Raw genomic sequence first — 23191 nt, forward strand, 5'->3', positions numbered from 1 at the left:
AGACCTCAGAGTGTTAACCTCGCTGTACAAAAAGCCGTTCAGCAGGGCTTCAGGTTGTTTTGGTTGGGAGAGAAACTCTACATAAATCCCCGCTCGGCCAGGAGCTGACTTTGAGCTTTGGGTTTCTCCTGGTGTTTAGGTGTTTTTCAGTGTTATTTTTATCATCTCAGGTTCTTCTGGGTGTTTTCACAAATGCCCTCTGAAGGGTTTCTCTTTGCCATTATTTGATCTTCGTTAGTTTAGCGTGAGCTGAATTCTATATGCTGAGCTTTGTTCCTCAGCTAAAGAAAACAAGGCAGTCTTAGGCTGTTTTGTTCATGTTTGAATGTTTCTAGAGGTCTACGTTATTGTCGTTCCTGCCAGTGTTGTAGTCGAGACAGCTCATTTGAGTCTGAGATGAGACCGAGACCAGAAAGGGTAGAGTCCCAATCGAGACCAAGGACAGAGAGGGTCAAGTCCGAGTCAAGACCAGAGAGGGTCAAGTCCGAGTCCAGACCGAGACCAGAAAGGGTTGAGTCCGAGTCGGGACAGAGACCAGAGAGGGTCGAGTCCTAGTCGGGACTGAGACCATAAAGGGTCGAGTCCGATTCGGGACTGAGACCATAAAGGGTCGAGTCCGAGTCGAGACCGAGACCAGAAAAGGTAGAGTCCAAATCGAGGTCGAGTCTGAGTTGAGACCGAGACCAGAAAGGGTAGAGTCCAAATCAAGACTGAGACCAGAGAGGGTCGAGTCTGAGTTGAGACCGAGACCAGAAAGGGTAGAGTCCAAATCGAGGTCGAGTCTGAGTTGAGACCGAGACCAGAAAGGGTAGAGTCCAAATCGAGACTGAGGCCAGAGTGGGTCAAGTCCCAGTCGAGACCAGAGAGGGTCAAGTCCGAGTCGGGACCGAGACCAGAGAGGATCGAGTCGGAGTCGAGACCGAGACCAGAAAGGGTCAAATTTGTTAGTTTGTTGTTCTAGAATCAACCCAGTAATTTGCTATGGTGTTTAAGTAGTATTGAGCACTGTTTACCATTTTGTAGCATCTTTATTTTATAGTACTTGATTTGTATACTTAGCCGTAAACTGTTTATACAAGTATAAACTTTGGGAATTGCCACTAACACAATGGATCTGTCTCAAATGGCACTTTTGAAATGAACTTACAGCCTTTTGTAGCCTTTGTTCACATCTGTGACGTCCAAGAAACTCTTGCATGTCCCAGTTGTAGATTTAGGACATAGATATGAATATGTAGATACCACATTCGACCACATTAGACACACAGACACGTCCGCCATCTTGGAACAGTCAACATTGTGGCAACATTGCGTTGTAAAAAATTAGTAAGATTTAAATTCCTGAAGAAATGGGATAATCTTTACTAGGTGTATTATATATATTAACTCAATATTAAAGGTTTTTAAACTGGTAACATTTACCTTTGACGAATGCTTTCGTCTTATATTCTTTTGAACAAAATCAAGTCTATTTCAGATATACACTATATTGCCAAAAGTATTGGGACAACCTCCAAATCATTGAATTCAAGTGTTCCAATCACTTCCATGGCCACAGGTGTATAAGATAAAGCACCTAGGCATGCAAATTGCTTCTACAAACATTTGTGAAGGAATGGGTCACTCTCAGGAGCTCAGTGAATTCAAGCGTGGTACCTTGATAAGTTGCCACCTGTTCAATATGTCCATTCTTGAAATTTCCTCACTACTAAATATTCCATGGTCAACTGTTAGTGGTATCATAAAGTGGAAGCAATTGGGAACAACAGCTACTCAGCCACGAAGTGGTAGGCCACGTAAAATCACAGACCGGGGTCGGCGCATGCTGAGGCACACAGTGCCGAGGAAGTTGGCAACATTCTGCAGCGTCAATAGCTACAGACCTCCAAACTTCATGTGGCCTTCAGATTAGCTCAATAACAGTGTGTAGAGAGCTTCATGGAATGGGTTTCCATGGCCTAGCAGCTGCATCCAAGCCTTACATCATCAAGTGCAATGCAAAGCGTTGGATACAGTGGTGTAAAACATTCCGCCACTGGACTCTAGAGCAGTGGAGACGTGTTCTCTGGAGTGACGAACCACGCTTCTCAAAAATTCCCATAAACACACTCCTAAACCTTGTGTAAAGCCTTCCCAGAGGAGTTGAAGCAAGTAGTCTTGCAAGTCTTGCAAGTAATTTTGGTAAGAACTCAGGAACTTAAACAGAAAATAAACATCTTTGCAGAAGTGACTGCATATATAGCATCATGATTGATTGATCCATGTGCCGTTATTGACAGCATCTCTGTAAAGCACATGTGAAGGAGATGATAGTTTACCACACATGCTCGAGGTCTCCAGCTGAAGGGGCATATGGCGCAGGCCTCACACCCTTCATATCAACCACTGTTTATTTGGTGCATAAAGCCAAACTGGATAATAAATAGCTCTTTCTCTTCCTGACTGCAGCTGCAGAAACACTCCCGACTAGCGCTGATGACATCATCATCCAAGATCTTCATCTGCTTACCATCTTACTGTTGCATTTATGTTAATATTCTTAGCAGGTACATTCTTACTCTTGCATTTTACAGTATTCAGATCAGGAGAAGTCTGTAAGACTGTGATGTCACCTTTTATGTGCCGTTTTATATACAGATATCGATCTAAAAGCCATTATACACCTTGTATGAGCATTCATTTAGACTAATGCAACAGGCTGGTATCAATTATTTACTTTATACCACAAGATAAACACATGTGCTTGTGGTAACAACTATTACAATTTTACAAGGTTTTGTCTCTAAAGTACCACAATACTATTAAGTATTCATGCTTGAAGCAGCCTAATCCGGCGTTAATTACATATTATATATATATATATATATATATATATATATATATATATATATATATATATATATATATATATATAATATATATATAATATATATATATATATATATATATACCCTGGACCACAAAACCAGTCATAAGGTTCTTTTTTTTTTTTTTTTTATAATCTTTCCATTGATGTATGGTGTGTTAGGATAGGACAATATTTGGCTGATTTGAAAATCTGGAATCTGAGAGTGCAAAAAAATGAAAATATTGAGGAAAATCGCCTTTAAACTTGTCCAGATGAAGTCCTTAGCAACGCATATCCACTCACAAAAATACATTTTTGATATATTTACGGTAGGAAATTCACGAAATATCTTCATGAAACATGATCTTTACCTAATGATTTTTGGCATGGAATATGTTAGAAGTGATCTGTGGTCACAAAAAAAGTTTGTTTGAACGGCTCTTTGAACAGCATCTCACTTATAACAGAAACTTGATGAGCAACTGAATTTACCTCTGAATGATAAACATACCCGATGATAAATGGAAAATGATCTGACGTTATCGGTCACCTCTGTGTGTTTTTATTTCCAATCATGGGTTCATTTGTTGCTCAGCCATTATATTTGGCAGGAAGACGATGCATTTGAAGCCGTGGAGCGTGAGTCAGCTCAATATACAATCCTCAGCTGAGTTTATTCTCATTTTTCCTGAGCGCTGCAGTGAAACTCAGAGCCAGCAGTTTCTTTCAGGACGAGTGTTGCCAGTGTTTGTTCAAAGCGTTGCGAACACATTGTTGCAGGTCGTACGGAGGCCTGGCCAAGGCGAGTTCACAGAGGGAGGACGAAAAGGACAAAAGGGAAAGGAGGGGTAACGGAGAAAGAAGGGTTGAGAGTTCACAGAGACTGATGGATGTGTGTGTTCTCAGCCATCTATCTGCAGACAACAGACTCAAATCACAGACTAGGGACTCCTGCCTCGTCTGCTGTCTTCATCTGTTGGTCCTTCTCACTTTCTTCCACCTTTGATTTGTCTCTCTTTGGGGTTCATACTCATATTCTCAGTAGGGATGTAGTGATTTTAAAAGTCCGTCTGATAACTGAAAAATAGCAGATATTAAGAGAATTTAGACATCACAACATTATAATGTACAGAATAAAAATTTATACAGTCAAAACAAAAATTATTCAGACACTAGATATCATTTTTTATATTTTTTTTTTACTAGTGGGTGCAGTGAGGATAGCAAAATAAAGTAAACCGTGACATATTATACCCAACAATTCTACCAGTAAACCTGATAAAAAAATTTGGGACCAAAAATTATTCAGACACTTTGACCTGAACATGTTTTGCTTAAGTGTTCTTTCTGACACAGTTTAACTCTGAGATCTTGTCATATTTAATACATTTTTTTTAAATTATAGTGAATAAACTTTAATAATGAATAATGTTCAAGACATCTGAATAAATTTTGGTTTGACTGTGTGTATATATAGTGTATATATATATATATATATATATATATATATATATATATATATATATATATATGCTGCATGAGTAAAGGCTACTGCTGAAACATGCATATAAATACGGTGAATAGAATGCAAGCTTCTGCAATGAAAGTAGGGAGAACTCCCTAGCAGATCTAGACAGGTGGTGCTGGGGAAGGTGGAGGGCTTGGAAAAATCCAATGGCACGCTTTGAGTTGAGCTGGTTCGGGACAAAAATAAATGGGTTATGTAGATGGAACAAATTGGTAGAATCACTCATCTGTAAGAGAACCAATCAGCTGCTTGGAAGAGTTTTATGACTGAACTTTGTGTATGCACACAGTAAAAAAATTTGTGTATTTTTTGTGACAATTGTCACATAAGCATGCACAATTAAATACAAATATTCATAAACAATATAGTAGGGCTGGGAAGCAATTGAAATTTTTAATATAATTATTTACATGATGTGGCGATAAATTAATGAATCGCAAATTTAAATTTAAGATAATTTAAAGTCATTATTGTGTAAAGCATCAAATAGACATTTCAAGAAGTCGATTCGGAAAGAAATATTTGATTTGATTTGACAGAATTTATTATACAAACTTTTGGACCATGAGGTTGAGTAAATGATGACTGAATTTTCATTTTTGGGTGAGCTATATTTTGATTAGATTTTTTATTTTTTTATCAATATGGAAATATGAAATTGTAGTAAACATTTGGTCAACTGATGTTTTATGAACAATTTTCTTATATAAGTTAATTTACTGAAGGCTATCAAGAAAGCTAGGTTACTAAGTTTATTAAATTAACAATTATGTGCAGATTTTTTATTCATGTGGGGGGCGATGTGTCACACAGGCACAATAGCGCTGTATGACGCTATGAAATGTCAGATGACCTATATAGGTCTGGGGGCGGGGCAAGTGCGTTAAATCTGTTAAAAATTTTAACACAATATTTTTTCCGTAATTTATTAATCGAATTAATGTGTTAAATTCACAGCCCTATTATATAGTATTCTTTCTGAATGTTTTTAATTGCGCATGCTCATTTTCAAAATTTGTACATTTGTACATACCGTAATAATTGAAATGTAATCTTTTGCAAAATGATTATTCATTTTTCCACACTTGTATATTATAACGTGATGCCTACATTCACATGTAGCATTTAATAAGAGACTTTTGTTTTAAGCATTTTATTTTTTGTTTATTTACACAAAATAGGAAAACAGTTTTATTTTAATATCGGCCAGGTTATTGTTATCAACCTATTATTTTTTAAATATTTATCTGCCATAATATGAAAATAATTCTAATGAGATTTGCTAAAGATTACATTTAACGGCATTATTTAATTGGTGTTTTTAATGATGAACTTTAACTGAGCGTTAGATGATGGCAATCATGCATAATTAAATATCCAATATTGACCAGCACAATAAATTAAATTATTTCCTATATTGTCTGAAAAACTGATAAGATACTGCAAATATTGTGCGTCCCCAATTCTCACATTGCATAGCAAGTTAAACAATGTTCAAAGTTCATCTTGTGTATCAAGCAATTAAAAAAACTCCAACTATCAATTGTTCATTGTGAGTGATTACAAATCTGCCCCATGTTCTGGGATTCTTTTCCTGCACATCCTCTACCCCGAGGTTGAAGATTTTTGGTCCTCTTCCAGCAAACATATTTCTTCCTGGGTGTGAACCAAAGACTTCCATACCTTCCAGATGAGGTCCGATAGAGCACAATATGGCCCGAGAGCTACGTCCCCCCTGAGGGATATATATTCAGAGATGTCCGTGCATGAGCGCTCTGTGAGAGTGGTTTTATGTGCTGGGCGTGTGTACAGTTGATAGATGCCTCAGCGCTGGTTGCCTGAACTCCAGACCACATCCAGATACACCAAAGAGGGACTCAGGGCGTTTCACACTAGAGCTATTGGTGATGACCAGAGTCCATTTGACGTCAGTGCTTCGATAGTTTAGTTGGCGTGAGCACTTTTCTGAACCACACCTGAGTCTGCTTGAGAATGAATTGGGCTACATAAGCATTCTGGCCTAAATTGCAGAAGCAAACCTCTTTTGGAGTTGTATAATTTGCCAATTAGATTATATTGAATGTTATCTTCGATGAGCAGCCTTCATGCATTGCAAATGTTGTTCTGTTTGTGTAAAGTTTTGGAAGTAAAATCAAGTACTCATTATTAAATGTTTTGGGATTTTTTGAGCCTTCTCTTCTTAAGTTGTTTCCTATGTAGTGGGTGATGCACATTACATCAGATTAGAGCCAAATATTATATGAACTAACATCAATCAAATGTTGGTTTAAGCCAAGCAGTGAAATGGATCCTGTCTTTTAAAGTGTAACATTACTGAGTCTTTTGTCCAGAGTTGGCGTTGGCGATTCAGGTCAGAATGACCGAAGCTAGAGGACTTCAATGTTATTAGTGTGTGAATGTGTGTGGCGTGACTCCTTCTGAACTTGTGAGAATGAAGATAAGATTCCATTCTGATGAAATCAAGAACTGCTTGCATCCAGGCTCAGACGTTCACCTCCACACCCAAACTCACTCTAGTCACTCTTCAACCTATCCGATCAATACTCCATCTTCAAAAACAATGGTTTAATGTTTTCGAAGACATCAGTCACTGATCATGTCTGACTTTATCAGGTTGTTTTTCTCCTACAGTGTGTTTGTAAGGTGTTTCATTGAGGAAAAATCGTATATAGTTAAAGTGTAGTGATATATAAGGTAATAAATGATATATTCAATGGACAAATACAAGTCAAGATCAAGTCTTACCATAGAAAATAATTCTCTACTTTTCTACTCTTGAAGCCTTGTTATTGTAACAAGCATACGGCGGAGGTTTGGAATTTTTTTTATTTTTTTTAAATCTATGATGTAATAAAATGCTTGTTCCAGTATCCATCCATTCTGAAATCCATCCATCCATCCACCCACCCACCCAAGGCTAGGGGTTTTCCAAAGTTACTAGCCACTCAATCATAATTCGGCAGCAGGTATATTAGGCTGCTGTCACTTTAAGACCTGACACACGGATCCATTATACTGTTACACATGCGTTTTCTTTCTCAAATGTTTATGTTCACTTAAAATAGAACTGACTGATTAAGTGAATAGTCACCATTTGACATTATTTTGTGTGTATTTGACTGTTTAAAGGTGCCGTAGAACGTCTTTTCAAAATATGTAATGTTAGTCTAAGTTGTGTCTGAATGTGTCTGTGAAGTTTCAGCTCAAAATACCCCATAGATTTTTTTTTAATAAATTTTTTTAACTGCCTATTTTGAGGCATCATTAACTATGCACCGATTCAGGCTGCGGCCCCTTTAAATCTCTCGCTCCTTGTCCTCCCGAGCTCTCGACTATAAGTGCAGTTATACAGTGCATAAACAAAGTTCACATAGCTAATATAACCCTCAAATGGATCTTTACAAGATGTTCGTCATTCATGCTGCATGCATCAATTCCTGTGAGTATAGTATTTATTTGGATGTTTATTTGATTTTGAATGAGTTTGAGGCTATATGCTCTGTGGCTAACGGGCTAATGATACACTGTTGGAGAGTTTATAAATAATGAAGTTGTGTTTATGCATTATACAGACTGCAAGTGTTTAAAAATGAAAATAGCGACGGCTCTGGTTAACCACATTTAACAGTACATTAGCAACATGCTAACGAAACATTTAGAAAGACAATTTACAAATATCACTAAAAATATCATGTAATCATGGATCATGTCAGTTATTATTGCTCCATCTGCCATTTTTCACTATTTTCCTTGCTTGCGCACCTAGTCTGATGATTCTGCTGTGCAGATCCAAACATTTAGACTAGCTGCTCTTGTGTAATGCCTTGAACATGGGCTGGCATATGCAAATATTGGGGTCATACATATTAATGATCCCGACAGTTACGTAACAGTCGGTGTTATGTTGAGATTCGCCTGTTCTTCGGAGGTCTTTTAAACAAATGAGATTTACATAAGAAGGAGGAAGCAATGGAGTTTGAAACTCAATGTATGTCTTTTCCATGTACTGAACTCTTGTTATTCAACTATGCCGAGGTAAATTAAAATTCTGATTCTAGGGCACCTTTAAGTACAATAAGCAGTGAAAAACAACTCAATTTAGTACTGAGAGGCAGTTTTATGTTCACACACTATCTGCAAATTGAGTAAAATTATGCACAATACACTCAATCCCACACTGAAATTCAACACCGACAATATTCATCCAGAGCAAGTGAAACAAATGAGTGAGGGGAGGCGGGTTTGTGTGTCGACTCGCTGTCAGAGAGATGAGAGAGCGAGAAAGAGCAGCTGGTATCATGTATCTGTTCTGATGAAAATGAGTATTGGAAGCGCTTCAGATGTTTACAGACACCTGTACAAAACATCGACTGGTTTGAGTGGTGATGTGAGAACTAGACTGTGGCACACTGACTCTGATCTTTGGTTTTGGTCACAGCAGCTCTTGCATCTATGCATATTTGCACATGTCCACATGAGTTGTTTGTTCTGGGTCCATCAGGTTCACGACTGCCTGTCTGAGATGATGAATCACCAGCTGATGGTGACTGAGATGAAGCATCAAACAGCAGGATGGCAAATGGATGTGATTTTTGTGTCTCTTTGTTCTCTGTTTTTTATCTTTGTTCCTGGAAAACATTTATGTTCTTTAGGACTCCGTTAGTTCCCAGCGTGCTCCTGACACATTCTGAAACATTGCTGTTTGCACAATAAGTTCACAGATATGCAGGCTTGACATGTGTCGTATGTGTACATATTTTCTTGTGTACATATTTTCTCTCTATATATATGTATTTCATTCATATATTCATTCTTTCTTTCTTTCATTCATATATACATTCATGCCTTTTATATATTAATTCACGCCTTCATTCATTCATGCCTTCATTCATTCATGCATGTATATTTCCAACTTACAATTTTGAGTTAAGTGAACATGTGAATGGTTTCTACAACTTGACCTAAGTTTATCCCAGAAAGAATGATGCTGGTAAACATTATAACTGTGTCGATCCACCGTCTAGACCAGAACAAACCAGCACAAAAAATCAAGCTGGTCTAAGCTGGTCCCTTGGCTTTTGACTGTTCAAAGTTAATGTCTTAGTTGTGCAGAAATACACATTATCTTTAGGAAACTCTGTATCAAACGCAGTTAGACATCTTTTCCCAGCATTTAAACGGTGTTGTTTTGCCGCTAGTGATTATGGCAGCGTTGTTTTAAAAGCATCGTTATGATGTCCGAGTGATTTATCCGTCTGTCAGAGGGCAGATGTCATTGACATCAAAGACAAGCCCTGATCTGTCCGCTATCACACAATGACATCTTTAAAGGACAGGAAGAGGAGTTTTTTTTTAGGTATCAATCATTCAGTCATCGGGATTCACTACAGACCACTGTTGGGGATTTGCTTTCAACACTCTCCATTCATCTCAACCCCGAGTCTATCCAAATCTCTGCTCTGTTCATCTCTATGTAATGTCTTAAAGCATTTTGCTTTATTTTTTGTACTTGCATCTGAAGTTTAGCAAATGTTAATTGCTAATTGTGGATTCGGGCTTAAAGCATCTGGCTTATTTTATGAATGTGAGTCAAAAAATATGTGTTTTTGTCTCATATGCGTCTGTCTTTGTCTCTACAGTGTGTCCAGGGTCATCAGGCTAATAGAGACTCTCGTGTACTCTGGGTCAAAAATGACAACTTGCTCACTACTGGCTTCAACCAGGTAATTTTACATACTTAAATGTTACATTTTTAAAAAGAAAGTTATGTACGTTTGATATAGATGTATTAATTGATTGTATGTTTTTTTGTCTAAAGTGTTAATAATAGTGTATAATGTGTTTGCAGGTGAGGCAACAGGAAGTGAGACTCTGGGACAGCAGAAAGTTGACCTCCTCCCTCAGCTCGCTGTCTTTGGCCACCTCCAATGCGTAAGTCGAAGCAAAAAAGTCAAAGTTAGTGTGGCGAGATTTTAACTGCTTTTTTGTGGTTCTTGTGGGCACAGATGTGCAGTCTGCAGGTGTATAAATGCATGTGTTGGACAGAACAAAAGCCTTGTCTTTAAGAGTATCCGTCAGCACTTTTACATGTATATAGTTTATTCAAGTTTATTCTGCGAAAGGTTTATATGCTCCGCAGCTATTGTAACATTTCTGTTAAATACAGGAGATGCTTTTGCCATTTCTTACAATGCATTGTTAGTAATTTAATCAATGCATTAATACTAATGATAAATGACAAATATTATTATAATAATATTTTAATATTTAATATTAACAGTGCAATTTATAAGTTTGGGGTCAGTTTGGGATTATTATTTTGAAAAAAAATGTATACTTTTATTCAGCAAGGGCACATAAATTGCTAAAAAATGACAGTAAAGACAATTATAATGTTAATAAATGCTGTTCTTTTGAACTTTTTTTATTCATCAAAGAATCCTGAAAAGTATCATGGTTTGCACAAAAATCTGAAGCAGCACAACTGTTTTCAACATTGATAATGACAATAAGAAATATTTCATGAGCAGCAAATCATCATATTAGAATGATTTCTGAAGGATCATGTGACACTGAAGACTGAAAATTCAGCTTTGATCACAGGAATACATTACATTTTAACATATATTAAAGTAGAAAATGGTTATTTAAAATTGTAATAATATTTCACAATATTATCATTTTACTCTTTTAATCAAATGCAACCTTGGTGAGCAGAAGAGGCAATCTTACAAACCCCAAACTTTATAACTGCAGTGCATGATGAATTTACAATCATTATATGACCAAATATTAGGGGTGTGATGAGACTTAGCTCATGTCACGAGACACAAGATTATGTTCACAAGAACGAAACAAGATTTTTACACAATATTTTTAAGAAATCCTCAATGATGAATTACATGACTAGAAAAAGAGTCTGCGGGTGTATTTGAAATTTTTTAACTAATCATCTTGTAATGAATGTCATTTTAGATCTATATTCTGAGTATGAACTATCATATGCAGTAAAAGGCAACAGTACTCAAGCACTGTAAAAGGTTTTGCCAAAAACTCAACTAACTGGCTACTTTCCTGTATGATTTTTTGGGTTCCTTGCCGCTGTCGCCTTTGGCTTGCTTAGTTGGGGACACTTGACATTTGATATTCAACAGTATTCTTGACATTTATTCAACAGTGCTTTGATCTGCCTGCATTGACACTATTGTTTAAGAGCTGCTGTGCAGCCAAAATGATATACCAGTTATCAATGTAAAGCTGCTTTGACACAATCTGCATTGTAAAAAGCGCTATATAAATAAAGGTGACTTGACTTGACTTGATATGAGTCTCTTCAGACCTTAGAACTCACGTTTTAGTTACACTTTTGCGATACTCTGTGAATAGTATGAGTGCGCATTCTACAAGATAAGACATTTGTCAGATGCTTTTAGGCTCTGTGGTGAAACAAATCCTCTGCCATGGTCTTGTCAGTCATTTCGCCTTACTCTCTTCACATGATCAGTGAACTCTGATTCCTGCTGCACTGTGTGCGAATCTGCAGCTCGTGCTGGATGAGCTGGATGGGATTCAAGAGACCATTATCAAACTGAATCAAATGTTTTTTTGTTTTTTATTTCCATAAAAGGTAAAACAACAGTGGAGGCGTGATGTAAATGTAGCGGTGGCATATTCTATCCTAATTTCACCCTCACACTCAGTCATGGCAATATCGCGAAACAGCTTTTCACCTCAACGTGAAATTTGTCATATTTTAATCTCGTCACACCCCTACCAAATATATAGTTAAGAAGTAATATAATTAAGTACAATGTATATAATTGATTTAGGAATGTTCTTGTGCGTGTGAATGCGGTCATTGAAAGAGCTGGTTCTCAAAACAGAAGGCTTTCTCTGTTGCACGCTAGATTCTGTGTCATCTCAGAGCTTGAGTTTATTTTTGAAGTGTGGCTGTACGCTGTGAATCTGATGGCCGAGGTCCAATCAGGAAAGACAGGCGGGCAGCGTTCGTGTGCTTCAGCACCGTGTTTGCAGAAGGAGCCTGCAGGGGCTGCCCAATGAAAAGCGCGGTTTACACCGGTCTGTTGTGGCAGCGCTGTGGTTCCTGTCTTCCGGACAGCAGGTCAGTGTGCGCTGCGGTCCGGCGCTCCGCTCAGCCGTAGAGGTGTGCATGGAGCTAGTGGAGAGGTGATTTTCCATGCACTAAGACACAGAGGTTATTCTTTAAGAGCAATGCTTTGTGAGAGTTCTTAAACACCCACATCTCCTTATTTTATCCGGTCAGACGAATAACAGCCCCTCTGTGTGGCGACAAAATCCCCCTCATAAAGAAACCACATATAAGTATGTGCCATTGTAGGAGATTATAGGATCCATGAATATTTCACAGGATAACAGAAGCCTGTTTCTACAGCCAGATTATGTTGCCATTGAATTGAACTGGAAAATGTGACACAACTGAGCTGCCGCCCATCTCAAAGCGGCTGTGATTCATTTCTTGACTGGTTAGAGGCGGGATGAAATATTTGCCATTGTTGTATTATTGGTTGAAAGAGGAGAGCCAGATCATCTGGTGTCAAGCTGTCCGACATTCTTACATTTGTCTCATGTCATCACCTGCATAGACCTAAAAATAAATGTTTCAGTGACCCTTTTTTCACCAAAATGGATGCTTAAATCTGTTCTGTGTTTGCACTACAGAATAGGCAACTTTGGGCCTAAAAAACTAGATTGCAACAATTTACATTATTTCAGTCTAAATAAAATACCTGTCAAAATAAAATATTACTAACATATACATACATATGTGGTTTTCAAAGTGATGCCAAAAGAACATTTTTTAGTGTGTGAAGAACATTTTAACAATCTTAAGAACCCTTTTCCACTATAAAGAACCTTTTGTGGAATTGAAATATGCATGGATGTTAAAGGTTTTTCATGGAATCATCAATTACAATGTGTTGCTGCACATTCACTACACATTGAAAATGGCAGATTGACTTTAAATGTGCAGTAGCTTATTGCTTGTGAGGCTGAAGTTTCAAAGTAGTTCCAACATCCCTTTGTTTAATTTCTTGGCCCATTTTCGAAAGTGAGAATTTGCACGTCTCATAACTTTTTTGATGTATATATAAGACTATTTCAGAGACACTTATCATCCACTTATGGTCGGCTGAATTGACTCCAAATGATGTTGATTATAATGAATGGTCAGTTGTCTTTAAAATCTCATACACACGGCCACCAGATGTGAGCGAGAGCCTTATTTTCACCTTTCCAAATGTCTTTCCCTGTTTGCCTTTTCCCTCTCGTCCATCGTCTTTCAGCTGTACTCTTTCAGTGTCTATCTAAAAACTTGCCTGCTGTTTAGCAATCTGTCCTTTTCTGTTCATATCAGAGCGGATAGAGTGAAAGCTGATCCTGCGTCAACACTGTTACTCTTTATTTCCCGAGTTTTATTCTTTAGGACCGGCGGCTCAGAGCCGAGTTTTTCTGCGCTTAATTGCTCGACTGGTTGCGATCCAGGACAAACTGGAATCAAGAAGTAAATTGGGGAGAAAATGCAATCACCACTTCCCCTCGCTAGCAAAAAACAGGAATCAGCTTGTCTGGTATCTAAAAATGTGTAGCGTAAAGAGCCAGCAGAGATAATGCTAGGACACTCTACTTCTTCCGTTCAGATCGTAATCTTAGTCTCTGGCACCGGCCACGACACGAACTGATGTCTCACCGCATTACCGCTGGAATACCAGCCAGATAATCACCTTATTGCTACTGAGGCATAATCGCAGTGCTGTGCTGTTATGTTTTATTCAGAGCATGTATGGCAGAAAACGTCCTTCATAAAGTTGCTAGAGTTTCACTGGAATGATGATCCATATACTAGCTTTGACAATCCTGTTTGATAACTGTATCTGCTTGTTGATAAAGCAATTGGACTGGGATTTTTAGTAATAATGTAATGCTATAATGAGTCAGTTGAGGCAGGATCGTGCTGCTAAATCTCTTTATGTTCATAAATGAAATGAAAATGGCTACATGTAACAGCCCTCCTGTGGCTCTTAGTCCTTAAGAGGAATTACCCTTTAGTTTGCTTTGTTTATTAACGATTTTATGGTTCATGTCTGTTTCGTGTTGTGATTTACTTTGCAGCCAAACATTGTGGCACGCTTGATCTTTTGTTATGAGCTGTTTCTCGGAAACGGATGGAAAGTAGGCTGATTAAGTATGTAATGTTTGTAATTCTGCAATAGTTTGGAACCGGATAAATTGGAGTTTGCGTAAACAGTCAAAATAAGTCCTGGATCACAAAATTGAACACTAAAAATGCATTTTTTTTGGACAGGGTGCCATGGTATTTTTGAGGTTTTTAATCTGTTAAATGTTTACACACACACACACACACACACACACACACTGAAGTAGTTGGACTTGTTGTGGGTTAATGGATGGGTGGTTTAATTGGAATGGAAGATAACAGTCATCATGCTTGTTTTCCATATTGAACTGATTTTAATCTCAATTGGAGGTTGTTGCACTCTACACCCCACCCCCGTCCACACCCCCAACTCATAAACATAATTATGATGACTTTAATTGGACCTTCTGGCCCGGGTGCAATCAGCAAACTTTACAATTTCACTCAATTGCAACCAGCTTTTTGAGTAAACATTTGCAGTGTTGGGCTCTCTGGAGACTTTCTTCCTCTAGGACATGAACTCAGGGCATACCTTCACGTCCGGTCAGGCAGTTGATCATCGAGATGGTGTTTTGTGGCTTTTTGTTCTTAGTTGGTCTTGCTATGGGGAACTGAGGTCTGAAAAGATGTTCTGGTATGGTTGTAGCTCAAAAACCATAAGCTCACAACCCTCTACAGAAACACTGAAGCTCTAGTCACCATGGGCTAGTAATTTTTTTTAATTTATTTTACTCACCAGACTTTTTACATGGGATGTAAGAAAAAAAATTCTAAAATAAATTCTTAAAAAATTCTACATAAATTTAATATACAACATTTTTTAAACAGTATTAAAGTCAAGTAAACAGTCAATAAGGCCAAATAATCAAATTACAAGCAATAGAAAAGATGCCAATTAAACAGTGCTTTTCAGCTTTTTCAGGTAGATCTAACAGTAGTTAGATATAGATTAGGTACAGAAATTGAATAAAGTAATCAAATGTAAAATAGCACTGCATTGTCTTCACAACAGACTCACTGCAAAAAATCACTCAGTGCTCTTGACTGAATCATTTTTGTAACTTTAATAAAGATAAATCTATATGTAATTTATGCATTAAAAACACAGCCAGCAGCAGGAATATTAGGCTATTGTCACTTTAACACTAATGCACTGATCCAATATACTGTTACACACTCGTTTAAATTCTCAACTGTCATTCACTTAAGACATTACCGACTATGTTTACGAGGATACCCGCCAAGACATGCATTTTGGCATAACTTTGTGTGAAATTGTCCGCACAAAGGCAAGTCGTAAAAGAGAACTCCATTCAGTATTCGCATGCTGTCAGACTCGGCTTTCTGGGTGCGTGCTTCTCGTGCAGTTTGCGCACAAACTTCTCACACTGCACGTACGAGTTATCTTTTGTGTCTTCTTGCGCTTGATTGTTTAAATGGGCATGTCTTAAAAACAAGTGCAAATGATAAACTTTCATGACGATGCAGCACTGTGACTGCACTGGGAGTGTGACAGTTCTGTCAACGAGCCCCTCATGTGCTCTCCGTTGAGTTTGCATTGTGTTTGAGAGAAAGCAACAGAGGGCGCTCTCAGCCAAGTGACAGTGTGTAAAGCTCAGCAGGCGATGAAATTATATCTGCACTAAACTTATTTTTTGCCTCTTAATTCAATTACAGGCAACTGAAATCATATAATTTTATCTCTCGTAAAATTTGGTGACTGATTTTGTCGCAATGTAGAGGGTTGACTCAGCAGGAGGCTTGAGTTTTTCTATTTAACCTTCCACAGTTGTTGGAAATATTCACAAGTTTGTGAATCCATGCTTACTCGTTACACACAATTGCATGTATCAGTGTCCAACTGGGAGGCATTTGAGATGTTTAAGAGTTCCTCACCAAGCTCTTGATTTAATACAGGCCTCCAGAAGACCGGAGACCTGTAGCTTCTTCTCAATTGAGGACGTTGAAAGAAAACGAGAACACCAACTCCTGTATCTCCACGATGAGTTTTGTTGAGTATAGCTTTTTGAGTAGTAGCGTAGTTCACAATCCCAGTTGGGCTCTCTGGAGACTTAGGCCGCATGTCCTCCAAAGCGTTTTTTCTGAGGCTAGTGTATTTTTCCAATTGTTTCCAATGGGAGCATGGCATTTTTAAAATGCCAGGAGTGTAACGAGGTGCTGAGCTTCTAGTTCATGCTGAAGCGCTCTGCTTTTTTACCGGTCACAGAGAGTTGAAAAATTTCAACTTTGAGTAAAACGCTGCACTCATCACTGTCACTTTGTACCCAGCTGTCCAATCACATTGGAAGAGGGGCAGGACAAATACAACACCGACCAACCACCACATTCTGCTTGTACAATGTCAACAGATGACGACAACAACAAGCAAACAGTTTACATTGAATCAACATTTATATATAGAAACAATACAGAAACAAACTAGCTGTGAAATGAGATACTAGTAACACTTGCGTTTTCAGCAGAGCACCTAGCATTTTCAGCTGGTTAAAAATGCTTTGGTGGACACACGGTGTTACTTCCTCTAGGGCACAGACTTGTGGTGGGCAATCACACACAGACAAGCAATTGATGAGGATATGGAGTTTTGTTCCATAGCAAGTTGGTCTTGCTATGAGTAATGGTGGTCTGAAATGAAGGTCTGCTACGGATGTAGCTCAAAAACAATCAACTTAGCAGGATGCTTATGTTTTGCTAGCTAGCTAATTGTCCACAGTTGCTGCAAATGTCCACAAATATATGCATCCATTCATACTCTTAACATGCAATTGCATGAATCAGTGTCCAGCTATGAAGAATTTGAGATGTTTGAGCTTTTTGTTTAATACAGGCCTCCAGAGGACTGGAAGCCTGTACCTTCTTCTCATTTGAGGACATATTGAAAGCGAAGAAGAACACCAACTCCTGAAACTCCACAGGTCTTTTGTGATAAGTTTTGTTGAGTACAGCTTTTTGAGTAAACATTGGCAGCGTAGTTCACGATCCCAGTTGGGCTCTCTGGAGACTTGCTTCCTCTGGGGCACAAACTTGTGGCAGACAATGACACCCAGACAGACAATTGATAAGGATTTGGAGTTTACTTGGCTTTTTGTTATTTATAGTTTGTCTTGCTATGGGTAACGGTGGTCTGAAATTAAGGTCTGCTACGGATGTAGCTCAAAACCTATAAACTCAGCAGGAGGCTTGAGTTTCGCTAGCTAGCTAATTGTCCACAGTTGCTGCAAATATCCTCAAATATATGCATCCATTTATACTCTCAACATGCAATCGCATGAATCAGTGTCCAACTGTGACTCATTTGAGATGTTTGAGCTTTTTATTTAATACAGGCCTCCAGAGGACCTGAAGCCTGTAGCGTCTTCTCAGCTGAGGACGTGTTGCAGTTGTTGAAAGCGAACCAACTCCTGGATCTCCACAGGTCTTTTGTGTTGAGTTTTCAGTGTGTTTAATAGGGTCTCAGGGGTTTGGGTGGGGTCTGTTTATTTTACTTGCCCATTCGTTCTGCTCCGGCTCCGGCCACGGCACGTCCAGGCATCTGCTGTAATCGATCCAAACTGACTTTAATCAGCGGGATTGAAGGGCCTCACTAATAAACGCTCTGCTGCGTAGATGCCCCCCTCCTTCCCGCTTCCCAAATTAAACCCAGATGAAGCTGCAATGCCTGGATTACCGGCAGCTGTACTCGGAGTACCAGCACTCCAAAAAGAGGGGGAACGTTGTGTTTACGTTTGGCGTGTGTTGGGCCGACTATACAGTAGTTTCATTTTCCTCCCTCGGTGCTCTTTTCTGCTGTCAGATCATTTTCTTCTGAGCTACTTTACATAGATCGAGCCAGAGCGGGCGGGCAAGCGGATGAGTTTTCGGGTACTGCGGTCGTGCTCGGATCTGGTCATGGAGGTCACGTCGGGATTCAGATCCCAGGTGTTGAGGTGAAGCGGCCACGATTTGGAGGCCGGTTGGTGGGTCAACAGAATCTGTTAGTCATTTTGAGGCTTTTAGTTTGGAGAAGTAAAGACTTTGACAGCAATTGGGGGTGATGGAAAGCCATTTTTTTGTTGCAGAGATGGTCTGAAAAGGTTTATGGGGCTGAAGTGGAAAAAAATTAGGCTGCCAATTGTGGTACAGTACAGTACCATGGTTCCATCTTTTCTCCAGAGCTTGCATAAACTGTCAAAAACTCACTTGTTTTCCCCCTCATCTGAGCTTTTTTTTTACCTGATGACCTCCATCCACATTCAAACTGAAACGCAATGGGATTCCAATTAAACGGCGCATGCCGAGGACTAATAAAGATCTCTCGGGCCTTTCTGAAAGATGGATGTGGAAATATTTGACAGCTGGCGGTTAAAATCCCCCATAAATCCCCGGCGTCTTTGTATCCGTCCCGCAGGTATTTTCAAAGTGTCTGTGGAATAAGTCCCTTTCTGTGCCTTTGAAAAAGAATAACAAAAAGTAAAAGGAGAAGAAAAACACTCCCTTTTCTACCTTTTTTTCTGCAAATGTGGTTTTAATTAGGAATTTTGTCCTCCTTCCATCTGCTGAGCTGTTGTTATTCTTATGTGGCTTTTTAAACTGTCCTGATGCTGGTTTGTTGTTAGTAGTTGGGTGGGAATTGTTTTGTATCGTTCCATCTGTGTTTTGGCCATCTGTTAAACTGATTACAGTATTCGTTTTCTCATTTGTAGTAGGGCGTTTGAAGAGTCTAACAATGTAAATGTATAAGAGTATAAGAGCATCTCCCTGTTGCCTCATATACAGCCTTTAATGGCCATGTGTTGAACACAACTGAACATCGTGTACTAAGGCAGACGGAAAATTAAAAGTTGCGATTTTCTAGGCCGTTATTACTAGGAACTATACTCTCATTCCGGCGTAATAATCAAGGAACTTTGCTGCCGTTCCATGGGTGTAGCAGGCGCAATGATATAGAGTATAGTTCCTAGCCATATTTGCCTAGAAAATTCTTCCAACTTTTCATTTTCCGTCAGTTTTAGTTTTCAGAGTCTCTTTGGTCATTTTTGAGCGAGATGCTAACGGTCTAATCAGATTCAATGAACTATGCTAAGCTATGCTAAAAGTGGTACCGCCAGACCCGGAGATCGGCTGAATGGATTAGAAAACGGTAAAACTCAACTGTTTAACTCTAGGGGAGTTGGAAAATTAGCCTATTTTAAAAAAAAAAGTGGAGTGTTCCTTTAAGGAAAAAATGCAAGCTCCTCCGAATATTGTGGAGTTTGCTTGATTTTGCGATAAATTCAGCGATCGCAGAATCGCGAAATCCTGGAGGGACTGATTATTTTTATCATCATCATTATATATTACCATAATCTAATATATTATCATTAACATCATCATTATATTATTGTTTTATATATATATATATATATATATATATATATATATATATATATATATATATATATATATATATATATATATATATATATATATATATATAAATAAATATATGGAAATGTTAATATTGTGGTTTTATTCTGTATATTTCAAGTACTCTGGTACAGTGATGGTATCTAATGTTGAGATATATCATGGTATAAGTGGATCAAGTATTTTTACCATCCCCTACATATCCCTCTCTCCTTTTATATGTCTTTTTCCAAATTGTCTTTGGGTTGGTTTTGAATGGATTGTAGCTGCGGACACAGAGCAAGCGTGTGTTTCACATTAGTGCATGGTTTCCTGTGCTGCCTGGACTACAGTGGCCAATAACTGCTGCCAACACCGAGTGCCACTTTAACAGGCATTCTATGAATATAGGCCTGAGTAAATGTAATCAAATTTGGAAAGTTTGCAACATGGAAAACTGAAGCAAGATAACTGAAACAGTTGAAATGATTTGAATGTAAATTAGCATTTCAAACTATTCCAGAGCTGAAAGTAAAGCAGTCTTTTACTGTTTATTCTTGTTCAGCCGATCTCAGCTGGTTTTACGTTAGGACACGTAGACCAAATTTTTTTTTGTCATTTGCGAAAGAACAAAAAAAAATGTCCTGATCATTTTAGAGCTGACAATAAATAAAAAAAATAAAATAATAATTAATCACACATTTTTTTATATATAATGTGACAAGGTTGCATTTTATTATTTGCAGCAACCAATTTTGGGTTCATGACGCACCAATGGAGAACCACAGTAATGATTTGTGGATTTGCTCTCCAATAGATCGCCAAACCTGATGCCATAAAAGTGTCCAGCTACCTTTTCATTTTCATCTGTTATTTGTCTCTGTAATGTCAAACACAATCACATGCAGCTGCCTGTTTTGGAGCTGCAGTGGCTTTAGTTTTCCAGCTTTCCTCATTTTATTTTTCTTCTTTCTGTGTCTTTCTGATTCATGTGCTCTTAGCTGTTACCGGCATTCACTGGATGTCATTCAGCAGATGTTTACTAGCAAACAAGTTGTGTTTAGCTCCTGACAAGAGGCTGAAACGTGTGACGCTGTGATGTGACAGGGTTTATTTGTCCGTAGAATAACAGGAACGTATTAGTGTCAGTAGAACAGCCGCTCAATTACTTTAGCGTTTTGATGGACGTTTAGCCTGGGCATTTGTGGACACACCTGCCCATCATGCTCTATTTTCCCTGGTCATTAGATGTAAGCAAAACACTGTGCTTGTCTTTAAGAAATTTTCCTTGGCTGATTGCAGATGGCATGAAGTTCAGATGGAGCAATACATCCATGTGGTGGGTTAGTATGGACGGGTGGACTAGTCCTCGTCTGTCAGCTCCTCGTGAAGATATTATGACAGCGTAATGGCCGTAAGTCATTCACCTGCTTGCTGTTGAGGGTGAGCGGAAGAAGTTGAGACTTTAATGAGATTCCCAACTTCATCCAAGTGGGACGTGGGTGGGAAATGAAAGAATTTCCTCATTGTGGGAGCCAGAGATTGAAAAGAAAAGGTGGAGAGGCACTTTAAAAGAACAGCAGCGGCCCATTCATGAAGAGATTTCCTTTCTGTTTTGTTCGTTGAGCTAAAATTGCGATTGAAGGGCTTCAGCATGATGTTAGCTTTCAGAAAAGTCTGTTAGTTAGCTGGTTTGTGCTGGTTATATTTGTGGTTGAGGTCTTTATCTTATCATCAGGAGCACTATTATGTGTGTAAATAGCTTCATGTTTAATCTGTTTTGCATTTTGACTTAAAAATTTTGTAAGTTTTGATGTGATTTTATGTGGCTGGTTTAAATTTGAGCAGCCATGTGTTGATAATGTTGGAAGACAGATTCATCAACATGACTTGTGCTGCAAAATAAATGTATGGGAATATACATGCGTACAATGATCTACTCAGACTAACACAAATCACAGTGTAACACAGTGGAGCATGATTATAGTTTTTACTCCTCTGTTTTATTACCCACTGTCATGCTGTCAAGAGAGAGTGTGTGTGTGTGTGTGTGTGTGTGTGTGTGTGTGTGTGTGTGTGTGTGTGTGTGTGTGTGTGTGTGTGTGTGTGTGTGTGCGTGTGTTTTCATTTGTATTTCACTCAGGTCGATCTAGATTAAGACCTCTGAACACTTTCTATAGATGATCATCTCATGGTTATGACATCAGAACTCCACTTAGAGATGATTGGATCTTAATTATGACATCAGAACTCCTCTTAGAGATGATTGGCTCTTAATTATGACATCAGAACTCCACTTAGAGATGATTGGATCTTAATTATGACATCAGAACTCCACTTAGAGATGATTGGATCTTAATTATGACATCAGAACTCTTATCGATGATTGACTCTTAATTATGACATCAGAACTCCTCTTAGAGATGATTGACTCTTAATTATGACATCAGAACTCCTCTTAGAGAGGATTGGCTCTTAATTATGACATCAGAACTCCTCTTAGAGATGATTGGCTCTTAATTATGACATCAGAACTCCTCTTAGAGATGATTGACTCTTAATTATGACATCAAAACTCCTCTTAGAGAGGATTGGCTCTTAATTATGACATCAGAACTCCACTTAGAGATGATTGGATCTTAATTATGACATCAGAACTCCTCTTATCGATGATTGACTCTTAATTATGACATCAGAACTCCTCTTAGAGATGATTGACTCTTAATTATGACATCAGAACTCCTCTTAGAGATGATTGACTCTTAATTATGACATCAGAACTCCTCTTAGAGATGATTGGCTCTTAATTATGACATCAGAACTCCTCTTAGAGATGATTAGCTCTTAATTATGACATCAGAACTCCTCTTATCGATGATTGACTCTTAATTATGACATCAGAACTCCTCTTAGAGATGATTGGCTCTTAATTATGACATCAGAACTCCTCTTAGAGATGATTGACTCTTATTTATGACATCAGAACTCCTCTTAGAGATGATTGACTCTTAATTATGACATCAAAACTCCTCTTATCGATGATTGGCTCTTAATTATGACATCAGAACTCCTCTTAGAGATGATTAGCTCTTAATTATGACATCAGAACTCCTCTTATCGATGATTGACTCTTAATTATGACATCAGAACTCCTCTTAGAGATGATTGGCTCTTAATTATGACATCAGAACTCCTCTTAGAGATGATTAGC

At 38.3% G+C, this 23191-nt stretch overlaps 1 protein-coding gene across 1 annotated transcript in view; it reads left to right on the forward strand.

Moving 5' to 3' along the window:
- coro7 (coronin 7) overlaps window positions 1-23191 on the forward strand; it is a 173115-nt gene that overhangs the window by 66163 nt on the left and 83761 nt on the right. Inside the window, exons 8-9 of the mRNA XM_067381280.1 lie at window positions 10037-10120; window positions 10246-10328. Of these exons, the coding sequence (XP_067237381.1) occupies window positions 10037-10120; window positions 10246-10328 (167 nt within the window). The remainder of the gene's footprint in view (window positions 1-10036; window positions 10121-10245; window positions 10329-23191) is intronic.

Source organism: Chanodichthys erythropterus, chromosome 3 (assembly GCF_024489055.1).
Source record: "Chanodichthys erythropterus isolate Z2021 chromosome 3, ASM2448905v1, whole genome shotgun sequence".
Taxonomy (NCBI): domain Eukaryota; kingdom Metazoa; phylum Chordata; class Actinopteri; order Cypriniformes; family Xenocyprididae; genus Chanodichthys; species Chanodichthys erythropterus.